This window comes from Leptodactylus fuscus, chromosome 1 (assembly GCF_031893055.1).
Source record: "Leptodactylus fuscus isolate aLepFus1 chromosome 1, aLepFus1.hap2, whole genome shotgun sequence".
NCBI lineage: Eukaryota > Metazoa > Chordata > Amphibia > Anura > Leptodactylidae > Leptodactylus > Leptodactylus fuscus.
In genome coordinates, this window is record NC_134265.1 from 270,266,347 (window position 1) to 270,288,439 (window position 22,093).

The 22,093-nt window shown below is 42.3% G+C and overlaps 1 protein-coding gene across 1 annotated transcript; it reads right to left on the bottom strand.

Moving 5' to 3' along the window:
* Positions 1-1,013: 1,013 nt before the first annotated feature.
* PGRMC2 (progesterone receptor membrane component 2) lies at positions 1,014-10,168 on the bottom strand. The gene is made up of 3 exons (XM_075287471.1): positions 9,667-10,168; positions 3,617-3,772; positions 1,014-2,396 (listed from the first exon to the last, which is right to left on the bottom strand). Exons 1-3 carry the CDS (start codon positions 9,950-9,952, stop codon positions 2,299-2,301), a joined length of 540 nt encoding a protein of 179 aa, XP_075143572.1. The 5' UTR covers positions 9,953-10,168; the 3' UTR covers positions 1,014-2,298.
* Positions 10,169-22,093: the final 11,925 nt, after the last annotated feature.

Consider the following 22,093-nt stretch of genomic DNA (forward strand, 5'->3'; position numbering starts at 1 on the left):
TTGAAATGAATGAGGCAGAATAATACCGCCTTGTATCATAATGACCATAAGCACACCAGAAACAATATAGCTGGATTTAAAAACAAAACAAACACACACAAAGCTGTTACAATGGGTCCAGTCAATGTCTATACCTCAATGCAGTTGAAATGCTGTGGAGACGTGATGAGAGAGGTGTATAAACAAATGGCCACAAACCTCTAAGAACTGAAGCAAAGAGTTAGCCACACTCCTCCAGAATGGCAAAAACTGATGAATTAATGGCTTATTGTAGGACCTTGTTATTGCTGCCAATGGTGGTCCTACAAGCTATTATGATGGGTGGACTTAGTTTTCACACATTTTGGCTTCATTTACATAGAAATAATGGAAGCTTCATCAAAGGTTAGATTTCCCTAATTTTAAGACATTCTAAAGACCAGATGTTTTATAGATTATGTCTTGATCAATACAACCGTAGAGATCGTACTCTGTCATGAGCGTACAAGCTACTCCCCCTCTTGCACAGATTAAGGATTTTATAGCTCTGCCTCGGGTCCAGACGCTTTCTAGTTCAGTCACCTCTGCTGATGCAGAGACTATCAACGTTTAGGGTAAATTCACACAGTTTTTTGGTCAGGATTTTGAGGCCGTATCCACCCCAAAATCCTGAACAAAAAGACGGCTCCCATTGAAATCAATGGGAGCCGGTCAGGTCTTTTTTCCAGGAGACTGTTTGTTCCGGCTCCCGGGAAAAAGCAGCGAGATGCTCATTCTTCAGATCGATTCGCCTCACAATTCGGCCTGAAGACACTCCCTCCTCCCGACTAAGCCCATTCATTTGGGTCTAATCCGGAGCAGAGTGCGCGACTGGATGCCGGTGCAGTGCACCAGCATTCAGTCACGGCTACCCGTTTTACATAAAACCCCGTGTGAACTTACCCTTAAGGTTGCTAATTTAAGGCTAAATGACCCCCCCCCCTACATTTGCATAAGCATCAATTGCAGCTGTGCACCATAGAAGAGACAACATCTGGTTTATTGTACATGCTTTATTAAAATGGTACCCATATTTACATTTTCCTCAGAAAACACAACTCACTTCTCTCAAAATACCCACACACTCTCCCAAGCATACAGACTACTCCACAGACATGTAGACAGATTTTTTTTTTCTTCTGAGCAAAATAAAGCAGTGCTGGGGACATGGGGGCTGCATTTGGCCATACAATGCTATCTTTATCTAGAGCAACACATCATATGGCAGTAATACTGAAGATTTCTCATTTCTTTCATCCTATTTATACAGAATGGCATCAAAGTATTCCAGTCAATACAGAACATCAACTTCAGTATCAAAGCTGCTTGCAGTGACTCTGAACTAATACATGTTGGGGTTTTTTTTTTATTCCCTTAAAGCGATTCAAGTCTTTACAAGAAGTAAGGCACATAAAGAACAGCTGAGCTGCTGGAGAAGGATGCGTGGCGTTTTACCAATGGATCAGAGGCCTCTGCAGCAGCAAAGCTGTTCAGATTGATTTCATCGTGAGTGCAGACGAATACTATACTACTATTTGCTGAAAAGGTTGCCTTTAATACAAGTGGATTTACAAACCCCCAGGCCAACACCTACCATAGCAGTGCTGGACGTTTAGACAGTGGAAAGAATAAAAAGAAAACCTGCTTGATCTTTGAAAGTTTCACCTGAAGTTTTCCCAGAAAAAAAAAATATATATATGAGATGCTAATACCTGGCATTACTAGTGAAAATGTACATACAAAATTACTGTGGACTTAACATTGAAACATTGGTTTAAGTAGTGCAGACTGACAAATGTCCAGAAGAAGGAAAGGGGTGGGTAGGGGGAATAAGGGAGGGCAACGTTTCTACTTATCACACAGGAACCAGATACCACAAAGTGTATGCTTCTGTCCAGGCTGGATCTAATTGTACCTGCTAGCACTATGGCACGGCAATGCCCAGCTAGATTTAAAGGGAGTAATGAACTAATGATGAAAGATTTCAATTACTGACAAAACATGTAGAGCTATATATAAGTCTCTCACAAAACTGTATACCCGCACCACGGGTCTTTAATACAGAAACAACAACTTGCTTTGTGGCCAGGAGGGTGAAGGAAATAGTTGGCAGTAAGGATCAGAGAATGAGCATTATTAAAATCTTCTTTGCAGGGTCATCTTTGTACAAAATCTGGACACTAGTGTTGAGCATGTTAGCCATCCAAAACGTCCAAGTTTGCTTTTGGGGAAGTTACAGGTTGCAGTTTCTGAAAGGCCCCTGACTTTGGTTGTGAAAGTTCATTCCTGCTTTGAGTGGTCTCGGACATCTTCTTCATCTGTATACTCAGACGGCTCTTCTCCTGGTTTCAATAGTCGCCCGACATATTCATACTTTTCTGTTAAAATGAAAATTCCCATTAGGAAGGTTCCACATCAAAAACAAAGGATTTCTTCAGGTTTATTATTGCGAGGAGTGACACACCTCACTAAACAGAACACATACAGAGCTCTCTGATCTTCAAGGGGAGGACAGTGTCCAGGTCACCAGGTCAATTGATATTTTCACAATTCATACAAAAAAATATTGTACTCAAAAGCCACTGCTGACCTTACTGATCATATACAACCCTCAGACAGAATAGGCGGTCAATGATTGTTACATAGTATTCATTTAAATGCATCATAATACTAATGTTACCTGTTAGGATATTCCATCACTTTATGATCAGTGAGGGTTAAGGAAACTGTAGCACCCCTCATTTCCAACAAACTGGCCCTGCTTAGGTTCCCCGCATAACCATGTGCTTGAGCGTGTGGCTTTGCAAACAAAAGCAGTAACACTATACACGAGCAATATACTACTATGGCGTGCTATGCACTAGATCTATTCCGATGAAGGTCTAACGAGCGAAATGTCAAAACATTGATTGATCTAGTTTGCCTTTCTAAATTTTTTCTTTGAACTGTGTCAATGGAGTTTGTTCTAGTGTAAAATAAATCTTTACACTTTCCCAATGCAAATATAGCGTGTGCAACAAAATTTACTTCTACTTGATTACATTGGTCGAAGGAACGTTTTTTTTTTTGCTAGCACCACAATTCTGCTATAAGAGTGTGCGGTACCACCATTATTTTGTATGGCTCTTTACTGCTGTCTGATCACAATTATAATCCTGTGGAAAGATATGTGGCTGTTTATGTGAAAAGGGCCCACACTGTCGATATGGAGTTCTTGGTATCATTGTAACGGTTATGGTGTAACATTGTCCGAAACAGCAAAATTTTTTTTATTGAAAGCACAATTACGAGAAAATAAGTGAATTTTTGCATAAAACAAAATTGTGATTTTTTTTTACCCAAATATGTTTTGGACTATTTTCTCTATAATTAGTATCGACAATCTGGGCCCTTTTCACGTAAACAGCCACATATAGCCAGCGCCCGATGCTTTGCCTTACCATCTCCACAGCCCTGACTGGAGAGCCTTCATTCTAGTGTTATGTCATAACTTTCCAAAATGAGCAAACCCGATTAATAGATTAATTTTAATAAAACATGTTTCCAAAATGAAACTTGTGAAATCTTTCTGAATGACACATTTACAGCGATACTGTACCTTTGAACTGCATTTCCCACTCTCGAACACTTTCCATTTGTACAGCATTCAGGTCTGACAAATCGTCGTATTCATCTCGTAGTGCCTCTTTATCAAGACAAAAAGTAGCAAGTCCTCTGGAGGCATCTCTACCAGCAAATATCCCATACGGTCCATCTGAAAAGTAGCAAAACAAATATTGAAGAATATCAAGAAAAATCCCTGACAGCCGTAAAGAGTCCAAAGGCAGTAATGATACTCTGCGACATATTATGGCACACATTGTGCATAACACACAATATACTCCATGATAAATGCAATATGTTTATTTGAGAACATATGAAATGAAAGAATATATGAAAGGAACAAGAATACATACAAAGCTGAGCACACAATAACATTGACAAACAGGCTTCTCGATGGGGATAGCCATTTCTACCCATCTTCTAATGATTTACATGTATTTAAAGCCCAGAAACAGACGTTGTGAGGTGTCCCTTTTTTGTTACACAACATGTGCCATACAAATGCACATCTGGAATGAGATTTTTGATTTATAGGTAGCTTCTCCTATTAACGCATCTAAGTCTGAAGCAGATATCTCTTTCCAGCTGGTTTTCATGCTTTTTTTTTGGTCAAACAAAGCACTAGATCTTAAAGGAGGAAAGTAATAACTATCAAGACTCCACTGGCCTTTGAATTACTTTCTCAAAACAAGTTTCCACAGCCAAAGAATAGTTCTACTACAACACATTAAATAGACACGAGATCACAGATCTTTCTGGATGCATTTTGCTAACACCCGTTGGTCACTTATTTTCTTACACACATTAACCTTAGTAATATACTGAATATTTAACTTCAAGAGAATGGGAAAGGAGGGTCACCCAGGAAGTATATGCATAATATTAACACGTTTATTTAAACTACATAATTATATATTACAATAAAAATCTCCTACAAACCAATAAAAACACCAGGAAATAATTATTTGATCCCTTGCTGATTTTGTAAGTTTGCCAACTGACAAAGACAAGAACAGTCTACAATTGTAAGCGAAGGTAGGTTAATTTTAAGGTAAGATAATCCTTTAATAGTCCCACCATCGGGAAATTCAGTGTGCAGCAGAATGTAATATATATAGTGTGTATATATCTATATATTATATACACACACACTGTATATCTAGTATATACAGTAATATATTACAAGAAAAGAAAACATACAAGCTCAGAATAGCAGACAGAAATAGATACTAGGTGTCATAGTAACTAAAAGAAAGACTTCAGGATCATTTAGTTCTCTGTGCGGAGTGATCTCCACTTGGTCTGATGTTGATTATACAGCCTGACCTCGGTTGGGAGGAAGGACCTCCAATAGCGCTCCTTCTCACACTTAGGGTGAAACAGTCGGTCACTGACATTACTGCTGTGACCCTTTCTGTGCAGTGAATCCAGGTGATCAGCCCAGTCCAGTGATAGGGGAGTGGTATTGTCATATTTTATTTTACACTTCTATTTATTTTTGAGTTGAGTCCCCATAAGGTCATAATAGACCTTACCCTGTGTCCTGTCCGCCCACCAACTTGTTGAAGAATACTGGAAGCGATAACAGACAGCAAGCAAACTGCTGAGAGATAGATATAGGAAAATCCCTTTAAGGTAATCTACAGAAAAGGATCCACTGGGGATACCCACTTGCACACTGTCACTCCTTTCAATTCCATGGGACCGCCAGAGGCGCCAAGTACTGTCTGCAGCAGCTCCATAAGGATCAATGTGAAGGCAGCACACATTCAGGGCAGTGTCTCAGATAAGGTGACCTTTTATAATACACTGGATGGACAAGTATGCATCCACATACCTATGTATTCACAGTATATGTGTAACCTGCTGTACACAGTAAAATGTACAGTACAGTATATTACTAGATTTTATTCAATAGGATTCAATGGCAGATTTATGCTTATACAGTGAAATACTTAGGAGGCTTCCATTTTAGGAATACCTGCAATGTATACATGACAGAAGGCACAAAAACAAAACAAGGAAAAACCAAGAGCCTTACATCTGCAGTACTTTGCTGCTGTCACATGAGAGAAGGTTAAAAATATGTAGTAGACAATGCTGGCAAGGCTATGCAGGGTAGTGCAGTACAGTTATATGTGAGATAACATTGTGTACATAGCCAGGTATTAATCTCTGACCCCCTAGCAGTAGTCTGTGTGCAGCTACTCAGCATTACAGTCATAGGTGCTATATCTCCTGGCTTATAGCTGAAGGCCAAAAACTCAAGTACATCAGCAAGGTCAGAACTGTGCAGCCCTTCATACAGTGTAAGCTGCTGACAGCACACTCAGATGACACTTAGCAGCCCGTACCCACTGAAGCTCACGGAAATACAGTGCGGTGGAATATCAATGTTCTGTACATGTGAAAAACAGGCTAAGATCCTTATCCTCTCATTCTACCTCCCCACAAGAGAAGATGAGCACACCACGATAAGGACTGTTTTCTTGTACTTCTGAGAGGTGCTGTACATCCCACAATGTTTACTTTTGCCAACCATGACTGTTTGATTTAGTCAACTGCCAGGAAATTATTATTATTAAAAGGAAAATCACAATGTGGAAAATGCCTTGTGCCAGCCCAGCTATCGGCCTAGACAGGATTTCAAAAACATGTCAGAGGTGGCCTGAAAAACCAGTGTGGGGGTGCGAGAATCCCTCTGAGTAATAACATTAGCCTAAAGCTAGATATACCAGAGAGTTTCACCCATGAAACTAGGTCTGTATGTTAGCCAGATTTAAAGGCCAGCACCTTATGCGGGGAGAGGGATGGTCTCAGCAGCATAGTGTCCCATAGTGGTTACTGTATAGGACAGTATGTCGGCAGGGACTCCTAGCAGCAGAGATAACTACAACGCTAGGAGTCCCACTCCAGTAAATTTGGTCAACACTGTAAAACGCAGTCATATGAATCTAGTGTAAGGCTACATTTACACAACTAAGATGCAAAACATGTCCATATCTCACAGCCATCTTACGTGTGAGGGGCATCCATTTTCACAGATCCCCCATACATTTCAGTGTATAAAGGGATCTGTGAAAGCAGACAGACAGAACGTGACCTATATTTTGTCGGTCCGTTACAACAGACTGTCAAAACAGCGGTCATGTAAATAGCCCCTACTCACTTAAATTGAATTTAATGTTGCCATGTAACATCCTTTAAACAAAAATAAACAAAGTTACACAACCGGTGTTCACGGTAGTGTGAATATAGATTTAATCCTCATAAGGCCCCATTAATGCAGGGAAATCTAGGCTGGAAAATCTGGCCTGTAAATCAGACAGATTTCCTGGCCTGAACCCAGTCAGGAGACTGAGACTTCTTGCATCACAGAGATCCGTTTCACCCAGGGCTGTGGAGCCAGTTGTAGTCAAGACTAATTTTGAGTGGAGCATGAAAAACTTATGCAAATCAGACATAGCACGAACATTACAAACAAGAGTCAGAAAAAAAAAAAGAGGGGGGGGGGGCACTCAGATTGGATCCAAAACTGAAACGGTCATGTATATGAGCCCCAAGCATAGCTGATCTGGCCATTATATACATGTAAGCATACTTACAGATAGCCTGTGTACTGTGGTATGTCTAACACTATATATAATCAAACCCACAGAGACCCTAACTGCTCTTGACAGTAGTTCTGGGAGGAAACCTATTTTTCAATGAGTATGCATATATACTAACAGCTGTACACACAAGACTCCCTCTGTACTAGTCTATATAAGTCTGACAGTCAACTAGGGGTCATGACCTTAGGTACAGCTGCCAGCCCCAGGCCGAGAGCTCTGCCCAAACAGAGGTGGTATTGTGAGACTGCTCCCATTATGGGGATTTATCTCAAAGGTGGAAGAGTATCCATTTTGGAATTTTCATATGTGCATGTCCAAATAAAAAATCACAGACCACAGATAGGACCGCTGTGCTTAAGAACAGAGAGGAAAAGGCCTGGGGTAGGACACAAGTGTCCAAGACCTATGGGGCCCCCCATTAGCAAATTTAAGGTGGGAGGTGTATCATACATGACGGATTTTATTATGTGTAATGCTTCTGACATCCCTATTCTAATGCATGTGTACGAAGGATGGGGTAATGACCAAATGAGCCAACAGGAATCTCATGCGTAATGGTCAGGCTGAGGATGCCTTCAGGTGGTGTTAAGTGCAGTTAAAAATACATCAAGTCTGCTTAAAGTGTTGGTGAGGTTTTTGGTGTAGTTTCTCAAAACAGATTTTCCAGTTTTCTAAAATTGACAACCCAACCTAGCAGAAGTTATCAATATTTGATCAGCAAGGGTTCGACAGCCAAGGACTTAATAACTCAGTAATATTTACATGAGTCAGCGCTGCAGTACTAAAACCCACCACTAAAGATTGTACAGCGCAGCTCCCGGCATGTAAACATTGCTGGGAATTGGGCAGTCCCTGAAGAAGGCTCGGCTGGCAGACACTCACAGATCTAATATTGATAACCTATCTATCCTAAGGAAACTGTACAGGTGAAAGACATTTAGATTCAAATTTCACATGGGGGGTAAACAAAAGCACACATGAAAAACTGCCTGCATAAGGGTTGACTCCCCTCCCCCCACATGAATACTAATGCTTTGCATTCTGTAAAGGTTTTTCACTGCTGATTATAAACAGTTAAATGGGCCTGAGCATTAGGGAGTCTTCTCAATCTGCAGTCAAATTGAGCAGAATTTTTTTTTTTTTTAATCAGCTACCTGCTCCGATCTGCGCTTCCCCAAAAAATTCAGTGGCAGATTCTACTGTGAATGGGGCCTTAAAGTATCATTTATTCAACTGTTTATATTGGCAAAGCTCACCTAACATAACCACAGGAATCTGTGCCCTTACTACATTTTATGTATTCTCTCTAAATTCCCTCAAAGAATGGTGTAGCTGCTGGTAAAGAGGTCTGCTATATCTGATGGCCGACATCATTGGAACAGGAATTTTTAAGCCCTATCAAACAGCTTTTCCCACCAACATGCCCATGGGAGAACATTCTGTATTCGAGCTATGCTTCTAGGCATACACTGATGTAATAGAAGGAACTTTCTCCAATTTGCATACTTATCTGCACTGAATGACCACATGGATGGAGTAATATTACAAAAGCTCATTCCATAAGGACAAAGTCCTGAATTGCCCTTTTAATGACCTATCCTTAGGGATACCAGGAGGCAGACCTATCAACCAGCAGAAGCCACAATGTACCAGAATGATCAATTCCCCCATATAATGTGTAGCAGCTGAGTAAAATAGGTACAGCATGGATCTTCCAACTGGTAAAGATATAGGGAGACCAACCTCTGCCAATTCAATATTGATAACCTACTCGAAGGAGACATTGATCATCAATATTAAAGTCGTGTAAAAGCTTTTTAAAGGGGGATAATTTATTTTCTAGTATATTCACTGGTTACGTGACAGCAGGCAGTATAAGTACCACATATTGTAAGGACACAGCCCATCACCCACATCTACCGTTCCTAGCCAAGAAAGGGCTGTTCCATAGCAGATATCCAAAATGCAAGTAAGGCCTGATTCACATCTGCGCATGGGTTTCCAATCAGGGGTCCTCTTGGGACCCCCCCAAACAAAAACCTAATCCACATAAAAGGCGGTTACCTCAGAAAACCCACAGACCCCATAGACTATAATGGGCTCCATGTGGTATCTGCACAAAAAAAGTGCTGCTTGCAGGACTTCACTCACCGCATTGTTTATGCACATTGAGAGAGAAACATAATGGCCTGAATGCAGATTTGAACGAGGCCTTAGGCCCAGTGGTGTTAGAGTGGGTAAGGATAGCACCACCATATAGGAGACTTTGCAGAGGCCTGCTGCTGGAACCCGGGAGGACAGACGTACATTGCTACATGGCACCCAGCTGTGAGGAATAAGCCGTACACACTAGCACCAGCAATGAGAAGCCAAGCTTCTGCCATCACCTCCCCACCCTCAGCCCCTAGCCACCCCTGTGCCCTCATCTCACCAGGCCCGTAGAACTTGCTGCCCTCGGTCACGTCGAAGACTTTCCCGTTGACAGCCAGGAGGATGCGGGGGTTCTTGGTCCCGTCATAGTCTCGCAGCTGCTGCAGTGTGAAGTCTCTCCTCTTCATGCGAGGTAATGTGCTGGCCGTCCGGGTCCCGCTCCCCCTCCAGCGCCCGTACACCCGCCAAGCCCCGTAAACAAGCGCCGTCAGAAGCCCCGTGTTCAGCAGCAAGATCCACACATAGTCCCAGCCCCACCCGGAGGCGTCTTGCTGCCCCTCCGACATCACCCGTGTCGGGTTCCTCCCGGGTCACCACTGGACGACACCCGCCGGGAGGAGGGGACAAAAAGGCAGCACACAGAAAAGCGTGTTCCTACGGGAGAAATAATCAAATGGCGAGTCCCGGTATACTGGGGTAGGGGCGGGACTGGACGGACGGCAGAGCGTGGCCTCGCCACTCACCAGGTGACGGTTACACTAAAGCGACACAGCGCGCGTTCTAGTGACGTCATCAGGGCGCGAAGGAAGTCAAGGAGAGGAGGGGGTTTGGCGGGTTTTTTTTTCAATAACTTTATTTGTATACCATATGAACAATAATTATAACGGTTGCGTCCAGAAAGGCGTTGCTCCTGGTACATCCTCCCTCCAGCCACACCAGTCTAATCACCTCATCAGGGAGGACCTGCAAGGAGTAACTCCCTTGTAGACAGTTCACTAGTGCGGTGAAGTGCTAGGGTCAACTGCAATCTAGACAGTTCATATACTGATATTACTAGAATGGAGTTACTAACAGATTCTAGGTATATCTGCATATTATATATATATATATATATACTATACATATACACACACACTAGCCTCTGCCCGTGACTTTGCGTGTTGTTGGCGTCGATGATCTGCCTATATTTAAGTAAATTGCTGCTGTCAATGATGCCTGCCTGCTTCAGCGTTTTGGCAGCTCTCAAGCCGGCCTGCTGCTGAAATTGTACCTCGCGCCGTGCCTGTGATTGTTTCGACATCTCAGCAGCAGGCTGGTATGCCATATAACGAGCATGTTGTTGGCATCGATGACCCGCCTACTCCGGCTTTTTGACAGTTGTCAAGCTGGCCTGCGGCTGAACTTTTTCCTTGCGCCGTGCCCATGATTGTTCTGGCATCTCAGGAGCTGGCTGCGATGCTATATAATGAGCGTGTTGTTGTCAATGATCTGCCTGTCTTGTTAGGGCTTAGTATGTGGACAGTGGATTAAGACTATTAGTGAGCTTTGATACAGCCTATTTGTGCTGTTTCTTTTGTGTAACTGTGTGTTTACATAGAGAGATGACAGACCAGACTTTATCAGCAATCTCCAATTAGCAGAGATAAGCTACTGGCAAGAGCTGTTTAATATAGTATATGAACATAAATTCATAACAGTCGTGAAGTCATGTCATTTACCGGGATAAAAAGTAGCCTATATGTCAATCAAGGTTACAAAATATCTATGAGCCAAATTTCATCCAAATCCGTTCAGCCGTTTTTGCATGATAATATAATATTAGTATATATAAGTATATATATTAGTATAGTAGGAAGGATATTAGTGGGATAGGAAGGATTAGTAGGATAGGATATATATGTATATACTGTATGTCGTTATATACACACACATAAATTCTTCTTGTACCAAACATGCTCTGCCTTTCACACAGCACATCGTACAAATATGGTCTGAGCAGTTTCTTGTTGTGAGCTATAATGGAAATCTATGGTAGTTCTCAATAGATTTTAATTATGACATATGAATGTGCACCTGATTTATGACGATTCTGGAACCACACTGCTTTCTGTAATAGGTAGGCCTTGTATACAACGTCTCCATTATACCTGTCTCACTCTTGAACATCCTAGATGGAGTTACTGCAGGTAGGTTCATGGTCTTGGTACTCTTTGTAGTGACTGTAAGTAGGTCCTCCATACAACACCTACATTCTAGCTGAATTGCATTCTGGTCTCTATAGTTTCTGTTGTTACTATAGGTATACCTCCCAACTTTCAAAGGGCAGGAAGAGGGATAAAATATTCGGTGAGCGTGGTGGCAAATTTAGCTCCACCCACTTCTAAATTGACTCCACCCATTTCAATCAATTTCTCTTTATGATCCCTACACAATAATCCTAATATTATATGCCCCCACATTATAATGTTCTCATATTGACCCCACAGCATAAAATCTCTCTCCTGGTGCAGCAACAATTTAATGTCCCCTTCCAGCTGCCCCAGTTTAAACTGGGGGCAACTAGAGGGGGACAATAAACTGTGGAATTAGCTGGTGGGGGACATTAAATTGGGGCAACTGGAGGGGGACATTAAACTGGGGGGAACTAGAGGGGGACGTGCGTATCTAATCCTCCAACATGTGAGCAAGTTGAATCTTTGTCTTAAACCTTCCTGGACACTTGAAGTATCTGTGTGCCAAATTTGGTGAAGATCGGTCCAGTCGTTTGGTTGCGCATAAAGAACAGACAGACAGACAGGAATTCATTTTTATAATATAGAGAGGATATGTGTCTGTATTTTTTGTGTTTTTTTCAACTGTAGCTGCCTTGCATCTTTATTTGTTTTTCTTTATAAATATTATGCAATGTTTTTGTGAAGTATAATAAAATTCATTAGATGGATCAGTTACAAAAACAGACACATTAACATCAGTCAGTGTCCATTAATGTCCATTATGATAGGGTTTTCCTTTTTTTTTTTTTTTACAGACCCTATGAGAACTGACATCCAAAGTTAATGTGAACACTGGCAAACAGGCAAACACTGTAGCCTCTTCATTCTTAAGACAGATGATCCACCTTCCTGCACACCATTGACTGAGGACAGACGATAAGTGTCTGATTGCTGGGTGTCCCATAGATTTTGAATGTTGACAGTGTGCATACTTGACCATTCAAATAGAGGACACAGCAGAACCATTCTTATGGTTTGTGGGGGTTCCAATGGTAGGACCCTAGCCACAAGATATGATAGGTGATAAATGTCAGTCTTGGACAACCTGTTTAATTTACACTGTTTTCCTCGGATCTAAAATGCCTCCAGAATCAATTGTAAAGTTGTATAGGACCTTTAATAGAATCAGAAACATTCCTTTGTGACCACAGACTGATGAAACAATGCAGATATAATTTTTTATAGATATGCAAATCAGCTTCAAGTGCATCAGTGGCGATTCCGATTAGCCAGATGTCCCTACTGATAGTCACAAGTACCCTGAATGTCCTCCAATACTGCTTCCATATGACACGTCTTTAAAGGGGCTCTATCATTGGAAAAAGTCATTTTTAGCTAAGCACATACTTGCATAGCCTTTAGAAAGGCTATTCCACACCTACCTTTTGTATGTAAATTGCCTCAGTAGATTTTGAATAAGTCTGGTTTTATTCATATGCTAATTAGCTTCTCCGTGCACCCCGGAAGTCTCTTTGTGCACTGTCTTCTGTGTATACAGCACAGGCTGCTGCTGACTCCTCCCTGCTCTTAAACACAACACACAGCATAGAGAGGAGATCTGGATGACAACTTCCTATGCACAGAGAAGCTAATAGGCATATGAATAAAAACGGACTTATTCAAACATTACTGTGGCAATTTATATACAAAAGGTAGGTGTGGAATAGCCTTTCTAAAGGCTATGCAAGGATGGGATTAGTTAACCGGTTAAGGACCAGGCCCAAAAGTATGTTAAAGACCAGGCCTCTTTTTTCAAAACTGACATGTGTCACTTTAAATGGCAATAACTTTGAGACGCTTTAACTTACACAAATGAATTTGAGATTGTTTTCTCGTAACACATTATACTTCATGTTACTGGTAAACACTAATCAATATTTTTGCATTTATTTATTAAAAAAACTAGGAAATTTGATGGAAATTTGAAAAAAATTGCAATTTTCAAAATGTGAAATTCTCTGCTTTTCAGGCAGATAGTCATACCATCCAAATACATGAATAAATATTATCTCCCATATCTCTGCTTTATATTGGCATCATCTTTTGATTGTCTTTTAATTTATTTTGGACGTCACAAGGCTTACAAGTGTAACAGCAATTTTCCAGATTTACAAGAAAATTCTCCAAACCAATTTTTTAGGGACCACTTCAGTTCTGAAAGTAATTATAAAGGCCTGTATAATAGAAACCCCCATAAATTACCCCATTTTCAAAACTGCACCCCTCAAATTATTCAAAACAGCATTTGGGATGTTTGTTAACCCTTTAAGCATTTCATAAGAATAAAAATAATATGGCAGTGAAATTTAGACATTTCATTTTTTTTCACTAATACATTCATTTAGACCCAAAATTAACACATTCACAAAGGGTTGAAGGAGAAAATGCATCTGACAGTTTATTGTGCAATTTCTCCCGTGCACAGAAATACCCCACATGTGGGTGTAAACTGATTTTTGGGCACACGACAGTGCATGGAAGGGAAGGAGCGACACTGGGTGTTTGAACAGCAGATTTTGCTGGAATAATTTTCAGCGCCATGCCTTATTTGCAGAGACCCTAGAGTACCAAAACAATGGAAACCCCCCAAAAGTGACCCCATTTTAGAATCCACACCCCTCACAGAATTCATCAAGGGGTATAGTCAGCATTTAGACCCTACAGTTGTTTCACAGATTTTACTAACATTGGGATGTGTAAAAGAAAAATTACTAAAATGTCACTTTATCTCCAAAGTTTTCATTTTCACAAGGGGTTAAAGGAGTAAAAGCCCCCCCACAGTTTGTTAAACAATTTCTCCTGAACACGGCAATACCCCATATGTGGCCATATTCTGCTGTATGGGAACATGGCGGGGCTCAGAATGGAAGGAGCGCTATTTGGCTTTTGGATGGCAGATTTTGCTGGAATAATTTTAGGTGCCATGTCGCATTTGCAGAGTCCCTAGAGAACCAATACAGTGGAAACCCCCTAAAAGTGACCCCATTTGGGAAACTACACCCCCCACAGAACATATTAAAGGGTAGAGTGAGCATTTTGACCCTACAGCTGTTTCACAGATTTTATTAACATTGGGCCATGAAAATGAAAAATTACTTTTTTTCCAACAAACTGTCAATTTAGCTCCAAATTTTTAATTTTCACAAGAGGATAAAGGAGAAAAAGCTCCCTAAAGTTCGTTACACAATTTCTCCTGAACACAAAAATGCCCCATATGGGGTCATAATCTTCTGTATGGGAACATGGCGGGGCTCAGAATGGAAAGAGCGCTATTTGGCTTTTGAAGGGCAGATTTTGCTGGAATATTTTTCAGGTCCCATGTCGCATTTGCAGAGCCCCTAAAGTACCAATACAGTGGAAACCCCCTATAAGTGACCCCATTTTGGAAACTACACCCCTCATAGAATTTGTCTAGGGGTAGAGTGAGTATTTTGGCCTCACAGGTGTTTCACAGATTTTATTAACATTGGGACGTGAAAATGAAAAATTACTTTTTTTCCCAATAAATCGTCCATTTAGCGCCATAGTTTTAATTTTGCAAATAGTTTAAGAATTAAAAGCCCCCCACAGTTTGTTACACAATTTCTTCTGAACACGGCAATACCCCATATGTGGCCAAAATCTGCTGTATGGGTACATGCTGGGGCTCAGAATGGAAAGAGCGCTATTTGGATTTTGGAGGGCAGATATTGCTGGAATAGTTTTCAGGGGCCATGTCGCATTTGCAGAGCCCCTAAAGTATCAATACAATAGAAACCCCTCAAAAGTGACCCCATTTTAGAAACTACACCTGTCAAGGAATGTATCAAGGGGTATTATCATTTTGAGCCTAAAATGCTTCCCAAAAATTAATGTACAAAATGAAAATTGAAATTTTTAAAAATATGCCATTTCGGTGCCCAATACGTTGCACCCACTTTGTGTTGTCAGAGACCTGCACTCCTAAAACTATTAAGTGGGCCATCCCGGGGGTCAAAAAATTATATATGTGGGTGTAAACTGCTGCTTGGGCACACAGCAGGGCTCAGAAGGGAAGGACCACTGTGCGTTTTAGCTTTTGGGGTACAGATTTAGAGGGACCCTCTGGGCGCCATGATGTTTTTGTAGAGCCCTGGAGGTTCCAGTACACTGGAATTCACCAAGAAGTGACCCCATTTTGTAGGGGCAATTTTAGGGTCTCTGCAAATGTGACATGGTGTCCAAAAACGAAGAATCTAAATCTGCACTCCAAAAGCACATATTGCTCCTTCACATCTGCACCCTGCTGGGTACCCAAATAGCAGTGTATGCCCACATGTATGACACTGGTGTACCCCGGATAACGTACTTAATGCCATATGTGGGTAGAAATGGCTGTTTGGGCACAGCCGGGGACAGAAGGGAAGGAGCGCTACTTTGGTTTTTGGAGCACAGTTTGGTTTTTGGACGTCATGCCACTTTTGCAAAGCCCCTGAATTGCCAATAAAGTGGAATCCGCAGACAGGTCACCCTATTTTGGACACTACCCCACTGATGGGATTTATCAAGTGGTGTAGCGAGAATTTTTAACCCTTGAGTGTTGCATTTATTTAGTTTCCAGAAATGAAATCGCAACTGATAGAGAAGTTAAAAATGAAAATTTTACAGATTTGCCATTTCAGTGTGCAACATGTTGTGCCCGACTTATGTCAGCAGAGACACTCCAAAAACTGTTAAACGGGTATCCCAGGCACAACAGCTTTTAGAGCGTTCATCTCTGATACAAGGTGGGCACAACATATTACGCACTGAAAGGACGTATTCCTGGAAAAATGGTCATTTTCACCTCTCACAATCCACTACAGTTATAGTTATACACTCACCGGCCACTTTATTAGGTACACCTGTCCAACTGCTCGTTAACACTTAATTTCCAATCAGCCAATCACATGGCGGCAACTCAGTGCATTTAGGCATGTAGACATGGTCAAGACAATCTCCTGCAGTTCAAACCGAGCATCAGTATGGGGAAGAAAGGTGATTTGAGTGCCTTTGAACGTGGCATGGTTGTTGGTGCCAGAAGGGCTGGTCTGAGTATTTCAGAAACTGTTGATCTACTGGGATTTTCACGCACAACCATCTCTAGGGTTTACAGAGAATGGTCCGAAAAAGAAAAAACATCCAGTGAGCGGCAGTTCTGTGGGCGGAAATGCGTTGTTGATGCCAGAGGTCAGAGGAGAATGGCCAGACTGGTTCGAGCTGATAGAAAGGCAACAGTGACTCAAATAGCCACCCGTTACAACCAAGGTAGCCAGAAGAGCATCTCTGAACGCACAGTACGTCGAACTTTGAGGCAGATGGGCTACAGCAGCAGAAGACCACACCGGGTGCCACTCCTTTCAGCTAAGAACAGGAAACTGAGGCTACAATTTGCACAAGCTCATCGAAATTGGACAATTGAAGATTGGAAAACGTTGCCTGGTCTGATGAGTCTCGATTTCTGCTGCGACATTCGGATGGTAGGGTCAGAATTTGGCGTCAACAACATGAAAGCATGGATCCATCCTGCCTTGTATCAACGGTTCAGGCTGGTGGTGGTGGTGTCATGGTGTGGGGAATATTTTCTTGGCACTCTTTGAGCCCCTTGGTACCAATTGAGCATCGTTGCAACAGCAAAGCCTACCTGAGTATTGTTGCTGACCATGTCCATCCCTTTATGACCACAATGTACCCAACATCTGATGGCTACTTTCAGCAGGATAATGCGCCATGTCATAAAGCTGGAATCATCTCAGACTGGTTTCTTGAACATGACAATGAGTTCACTGTACTCCAATGGCCTCCACAGTCACCAGATCTCAATCCAATAGAGCATCTTTGGGATGTGGTGGAACGGGAGATTCGCATCATGGATGTGCAGCCGACAAATCTGCGGCAACTGTGTGATGCCATCATGTCAATATGGACCAAAATCTCTGAGGAATGCTTCCAGCACCTTGTTGAATCTATGCCACGAAGAATTGAGGCAGTTCTGAAGGCAAAAGGGGGTCCAACCCATTACTAGCATGGTGTACCTAATAAAGTGGCCGGTGAGTGTATATATAAAGTTATAGCAACACTTGGGGGTTAAAAATGCTGTCTGTACCCCTGGATAAATCCTTCAGGGGTGTAGTTTCCAAAATAAGGTAATTTATCAGGGGATTCCAAATTACTGGCGTTTCAGCTACAAAAGTGTCATGGCATCCAAAAACCAAACCGTCTGTGCTCCAAAAACCAAATGACCCTTCTTCCCTTCTGTGTCCGGCTGTGCCCTAATATCAGTTTATACCCACATATGACATTATGTCCATTATCCGGGGTACACCAGTGTCATACATGTGTCATACATGTGTCATAAACTGCAGTTTGGACGTACAGCAGGGCGCAGAAGGGAAGGAGCGCTATGCGGCTTTTGAGGTACAGATTCAGATGTTTGGTATCTGGACGCCATGTCATGTTTGTAGAGCCTGTAAGGTACCAGAAAAGTGGATTCCATGGGGTACCAGGAGTGACCCCATTTTGAAAACTGCACCCCTCAAAGAATTTATCAGGGGGTGTAGTGAGTATTAGTATCCCGGACGTGACTGCACAGCGGATGGCGAAGAGGGAATGTATAAGCTGTGCGGAGAACATTGCAGACACCAAATTCCCTACTATGTCCCCGTAGCTCCTATGATTGGGGGAGTCACTCTGGGGGTCACTTTAGGGGTCACTTCTGGTGTCTGTTCCCTCATAAGCTGTAAATCTGGGGTGTCCCCTGATATCCGCTCACACAGCTTATATATTCCCTACATGACACACCCAGTTGTGTTCTAATAATTTGGCGATTTTGGTGTTTTTTTGTCTTCACATTGCTAGATGCTATATTTTCTTTATTTTTCTGGTGATGCGGCCATATAAGGGCTTATTCTTTGCGGGATGAGATGCATTTCGTAATGACACCATTTTTGGGTGTCTACATCTTATTGAATACATTTTATTAACCCTTTTTTGCTGGATTTAAAAAAAAAAAATCAATCTTGGCATTGAGTTTTACTTTTTTAATTTTACACCATGCAGCGTACAGTATAAGTAACATGTTCCCTTTATTCTGCGGGTTGGTACGGTTACGGAGATACCTCATTTATAGTATTTTTTTATGTGTTACTAGTTCTGCAGAGGAAAAACACATTTGGGGACATAAATCAATGTTTTTTGCATCGCATCTTCTAAGAGGCATAACATTTTTATTTTTCGGTTGACAGAGTTGGTTGAGGGCTTATTTTTTGCGGGACAACCTGCGCTTTTTATTGGTACTGTTATCGGATGCATATGACTTTTTGATCACTTTTTATAGCATATTTTGTATGGTGAGATGGCGAAAAATCATTACTTCCGGCGAGTTTTTTCCGTTTTTTTTTTCCGGCGTTCGCCGTGTACATTAAATATTATTTCAGTTTTATTGTACAGATTGTTACGGACACGACAATACCAAATATGCATTGTTTTTATTACTTTTTAGTTCTTTTTTTATATAATTCATTTTCTGTTGAGAAAAAGGGATTTTTGGGCTTTATAACTTTATTAATTTTTTTCATACACTTCATTTTATTTTTTTTACATTTTTTTTTACTTTTTCATGTGTCCATTTAGGACACTTCAATCAGCAATACTTTGCTGATATAGAATGCCATGTGAGACACAGCATGCAGGTGTCCCACATGGCATTCCGTAGCAGGATGTCAGGCTGTGTAGACGCACAGCCTGACATCAGAAGGTCCTGGCAGGATCACCAGGTATGTGGGGGCTCCGGGCAGTCTGGGGTGACTGGCCAGTCCCCAGACTACCTTTTACTGCTATCGGCACCCTCCGATCTCGCCGCGGGGGGTGCCGATCAGCTTCAATTGTCGGCGGATGCCTTTCGATCACGAAACATCACGGCGCGATCGAAAGGGTTAAAACGTCCAGTCGGACTCAGTTCCGACTGGACGTTATTGAGGAAGGGGTTAGGTGTTAGTAACACCTAACCCCCGTCCTCCCCGCACCCCTCCCCCCGCGAAATAGGTACCTAAAGACAGGACGTATTTTTACAATAGTCCGGTCTTTAGGTACCTGGACCGCAGGCCGTAAATTTACGTACGGCGGTCCTTAACCGGTTATAAATGACTTTTTCTCTCTTACTCTACTTTATACTCAGCTAACTTCCCATGCCTCTTCAATGAAATACGCTCACTTATGGACAAGTAGCGCCCTCTACTTATCTCCCTCATGGGCCGTATCACGGCAGTTAAAATGACCCTCCTTCCCAAACTTCTGTATTTCTTTGAAATTCTCCCTGTCGCTGTTCCTCGCTCTGAGCTTCGTTCCCTTCAGAAGGCCGTCTTTCATTTTATATGGAACCGGAAGCGTCACACCCCATTCCGTTATGCTGGCGGGCAAGGCCGAGGGGAGTTTCTGGGTCCCACACCTGCATTATTATTGAGCTACTCACCTTCACTGTGTTCCATTTTGGGCTGCCCCCCCCGTACATTTACTAGGTGGGTTGAATTTGAAAAGCTGTGGCTGGCCTCGATCCACCCCAACGCCTTTCTATGGTCCCCTTCCCCTCCTACCCCACCCAGCCCTCTCCTGAGCCCTATTCAATTTACCAGATCCATCTGGACATCGTGCAGCAAATTGTTTCCACTTGCTTCGCTCCTCCATGGTTTCCTTCCTCTATAACCCACTCCTTCCGGAGGGGCTGGGGCCCCGCTTAGTACACTCCTGGGGTGGACTGGTCTTGTTTCATGTGGCTGACCTTGTCGACTCCTTCTCTTTGGAGCTCAGGTACTATTTTTCTTCCACCTTACACATGCCTAAGTCAGAGTGGTTCCACTATGACTAGATTTCGCACTTCTTTCTAACTATGTTTGGGGCTCTGCGGGTCTCCGTCCCCACCAGCTTTGAGAGATAGTGTCAAGCTGGCACGTCTACCAGGGGATTTATTTCTGATATTTATACACTATTGTCCTCCCTGGAGGGATGGGACCACCAGATCCACAGATATATGACTAAGTGGTCGTCTGACCTGTGAAGGCAGATATCTCTCCCTCAATGGCAGATTATTTGGTCCTGTGCCATCAAGTCTTCTATGTGCATTACTTACTGAGAAACCTAGTATAAAATTTTATTCCACTGGTATCACAAACCCCGGCTCTCCTCCATGCCTTGAATCCCACTATCCCTTCCACCTGTTGGAGATGCCTCTCTGATGTGGGTACTCTCTATCACATATTTTGGTACTGCGGTCAGATTCATCCCTTTTGGTTGGAGGTTCAGTCTCTGTTGGTGGATGTGCTCCTTCGTGCTATCCTGTTAAACCCGTTGGTTTATCTCCTTAACCTCCCTCCTCACTCCCTGAGCAGGACCTCATCTTTATTATTTCTGTATATCTGTACCGCAGCTAAGTCCCTTATAGCTCACCATTGGAAGAACACCCAGCCGCCCTCTACTCCCTTCCTTCTAGCTCGTATCAAGAATGTTAGGTGTTTGGAGTCTCTCACAGATTCCTTGAATAATAGAATGGAAAGGTTCCGAGCTATTTGGGCCCCCTGGGACCTGTACTGTTCTACTCATAGTCTCTAATCTCCTCTTCCCCCTCTGTATGTTTGTTGTCTTTGTCTGTCTGTCTGTGTCACATGTGGGGAACCGCTCACGTAGATGCTCGGTAGCAGTGCAGGAAACAGGGACACAGACACTGGGTTGCACACAAGTTCAGGCTTTATTCACTTGTAGTGCATTAACTGCCTATGCAAAGGCACAAATAACCAAAACAAAACCCTTCTCGGCTGAGAACTAAACTAAACACAAGCAAACTTTTCCCTGGCTATACAGAAGCCTGGCTACCAGACTCCCACCTTGGCAACAATGGGTGGCACAGTACCTGTTCTGTAGATTTGGTCTTGACAGTTTGATGCCACCCTTGCCAGTCTTCACACACAGACTATATCAGGCCTTGATTACCCAGCTGACCTCCCTGGTGTGGGCCTTTACCAAATACCCTTTAGGTGCCTGGCTGGAATGTACCTGTCTTCCCAGACCACACCCTTTACTCTCCCCCCCCCCCTGTCTCCTTTTTCTTGATTTTGTCATTGCTACTTTGTATATTTGAGGTTATGTTTTCTTGATTTCCTGTTGGTTTGTCTGTCTTTTTTTTTGTTTTGGCAGCAATTCTTACGTTTGTTTTATTGTAGTCCTCTTTTTTTATTTGAAAAATTTAATAAAGATTACAGCTTTAAAAAAAAAAAGACTTTTCCCAATGATAGAGCCTCTTTAACAGTGAATGACTTCATCAGCCTCTGTATGCACCACAGTTGTCTGTAGGCACATTGGGAAAATTAGGCCCTGCCCTTAGTGCACTTGCAAGCTAATATGCTCATCCAAAGAGAGATATGTTTCTGCCCCTATTGAAGACCCCTA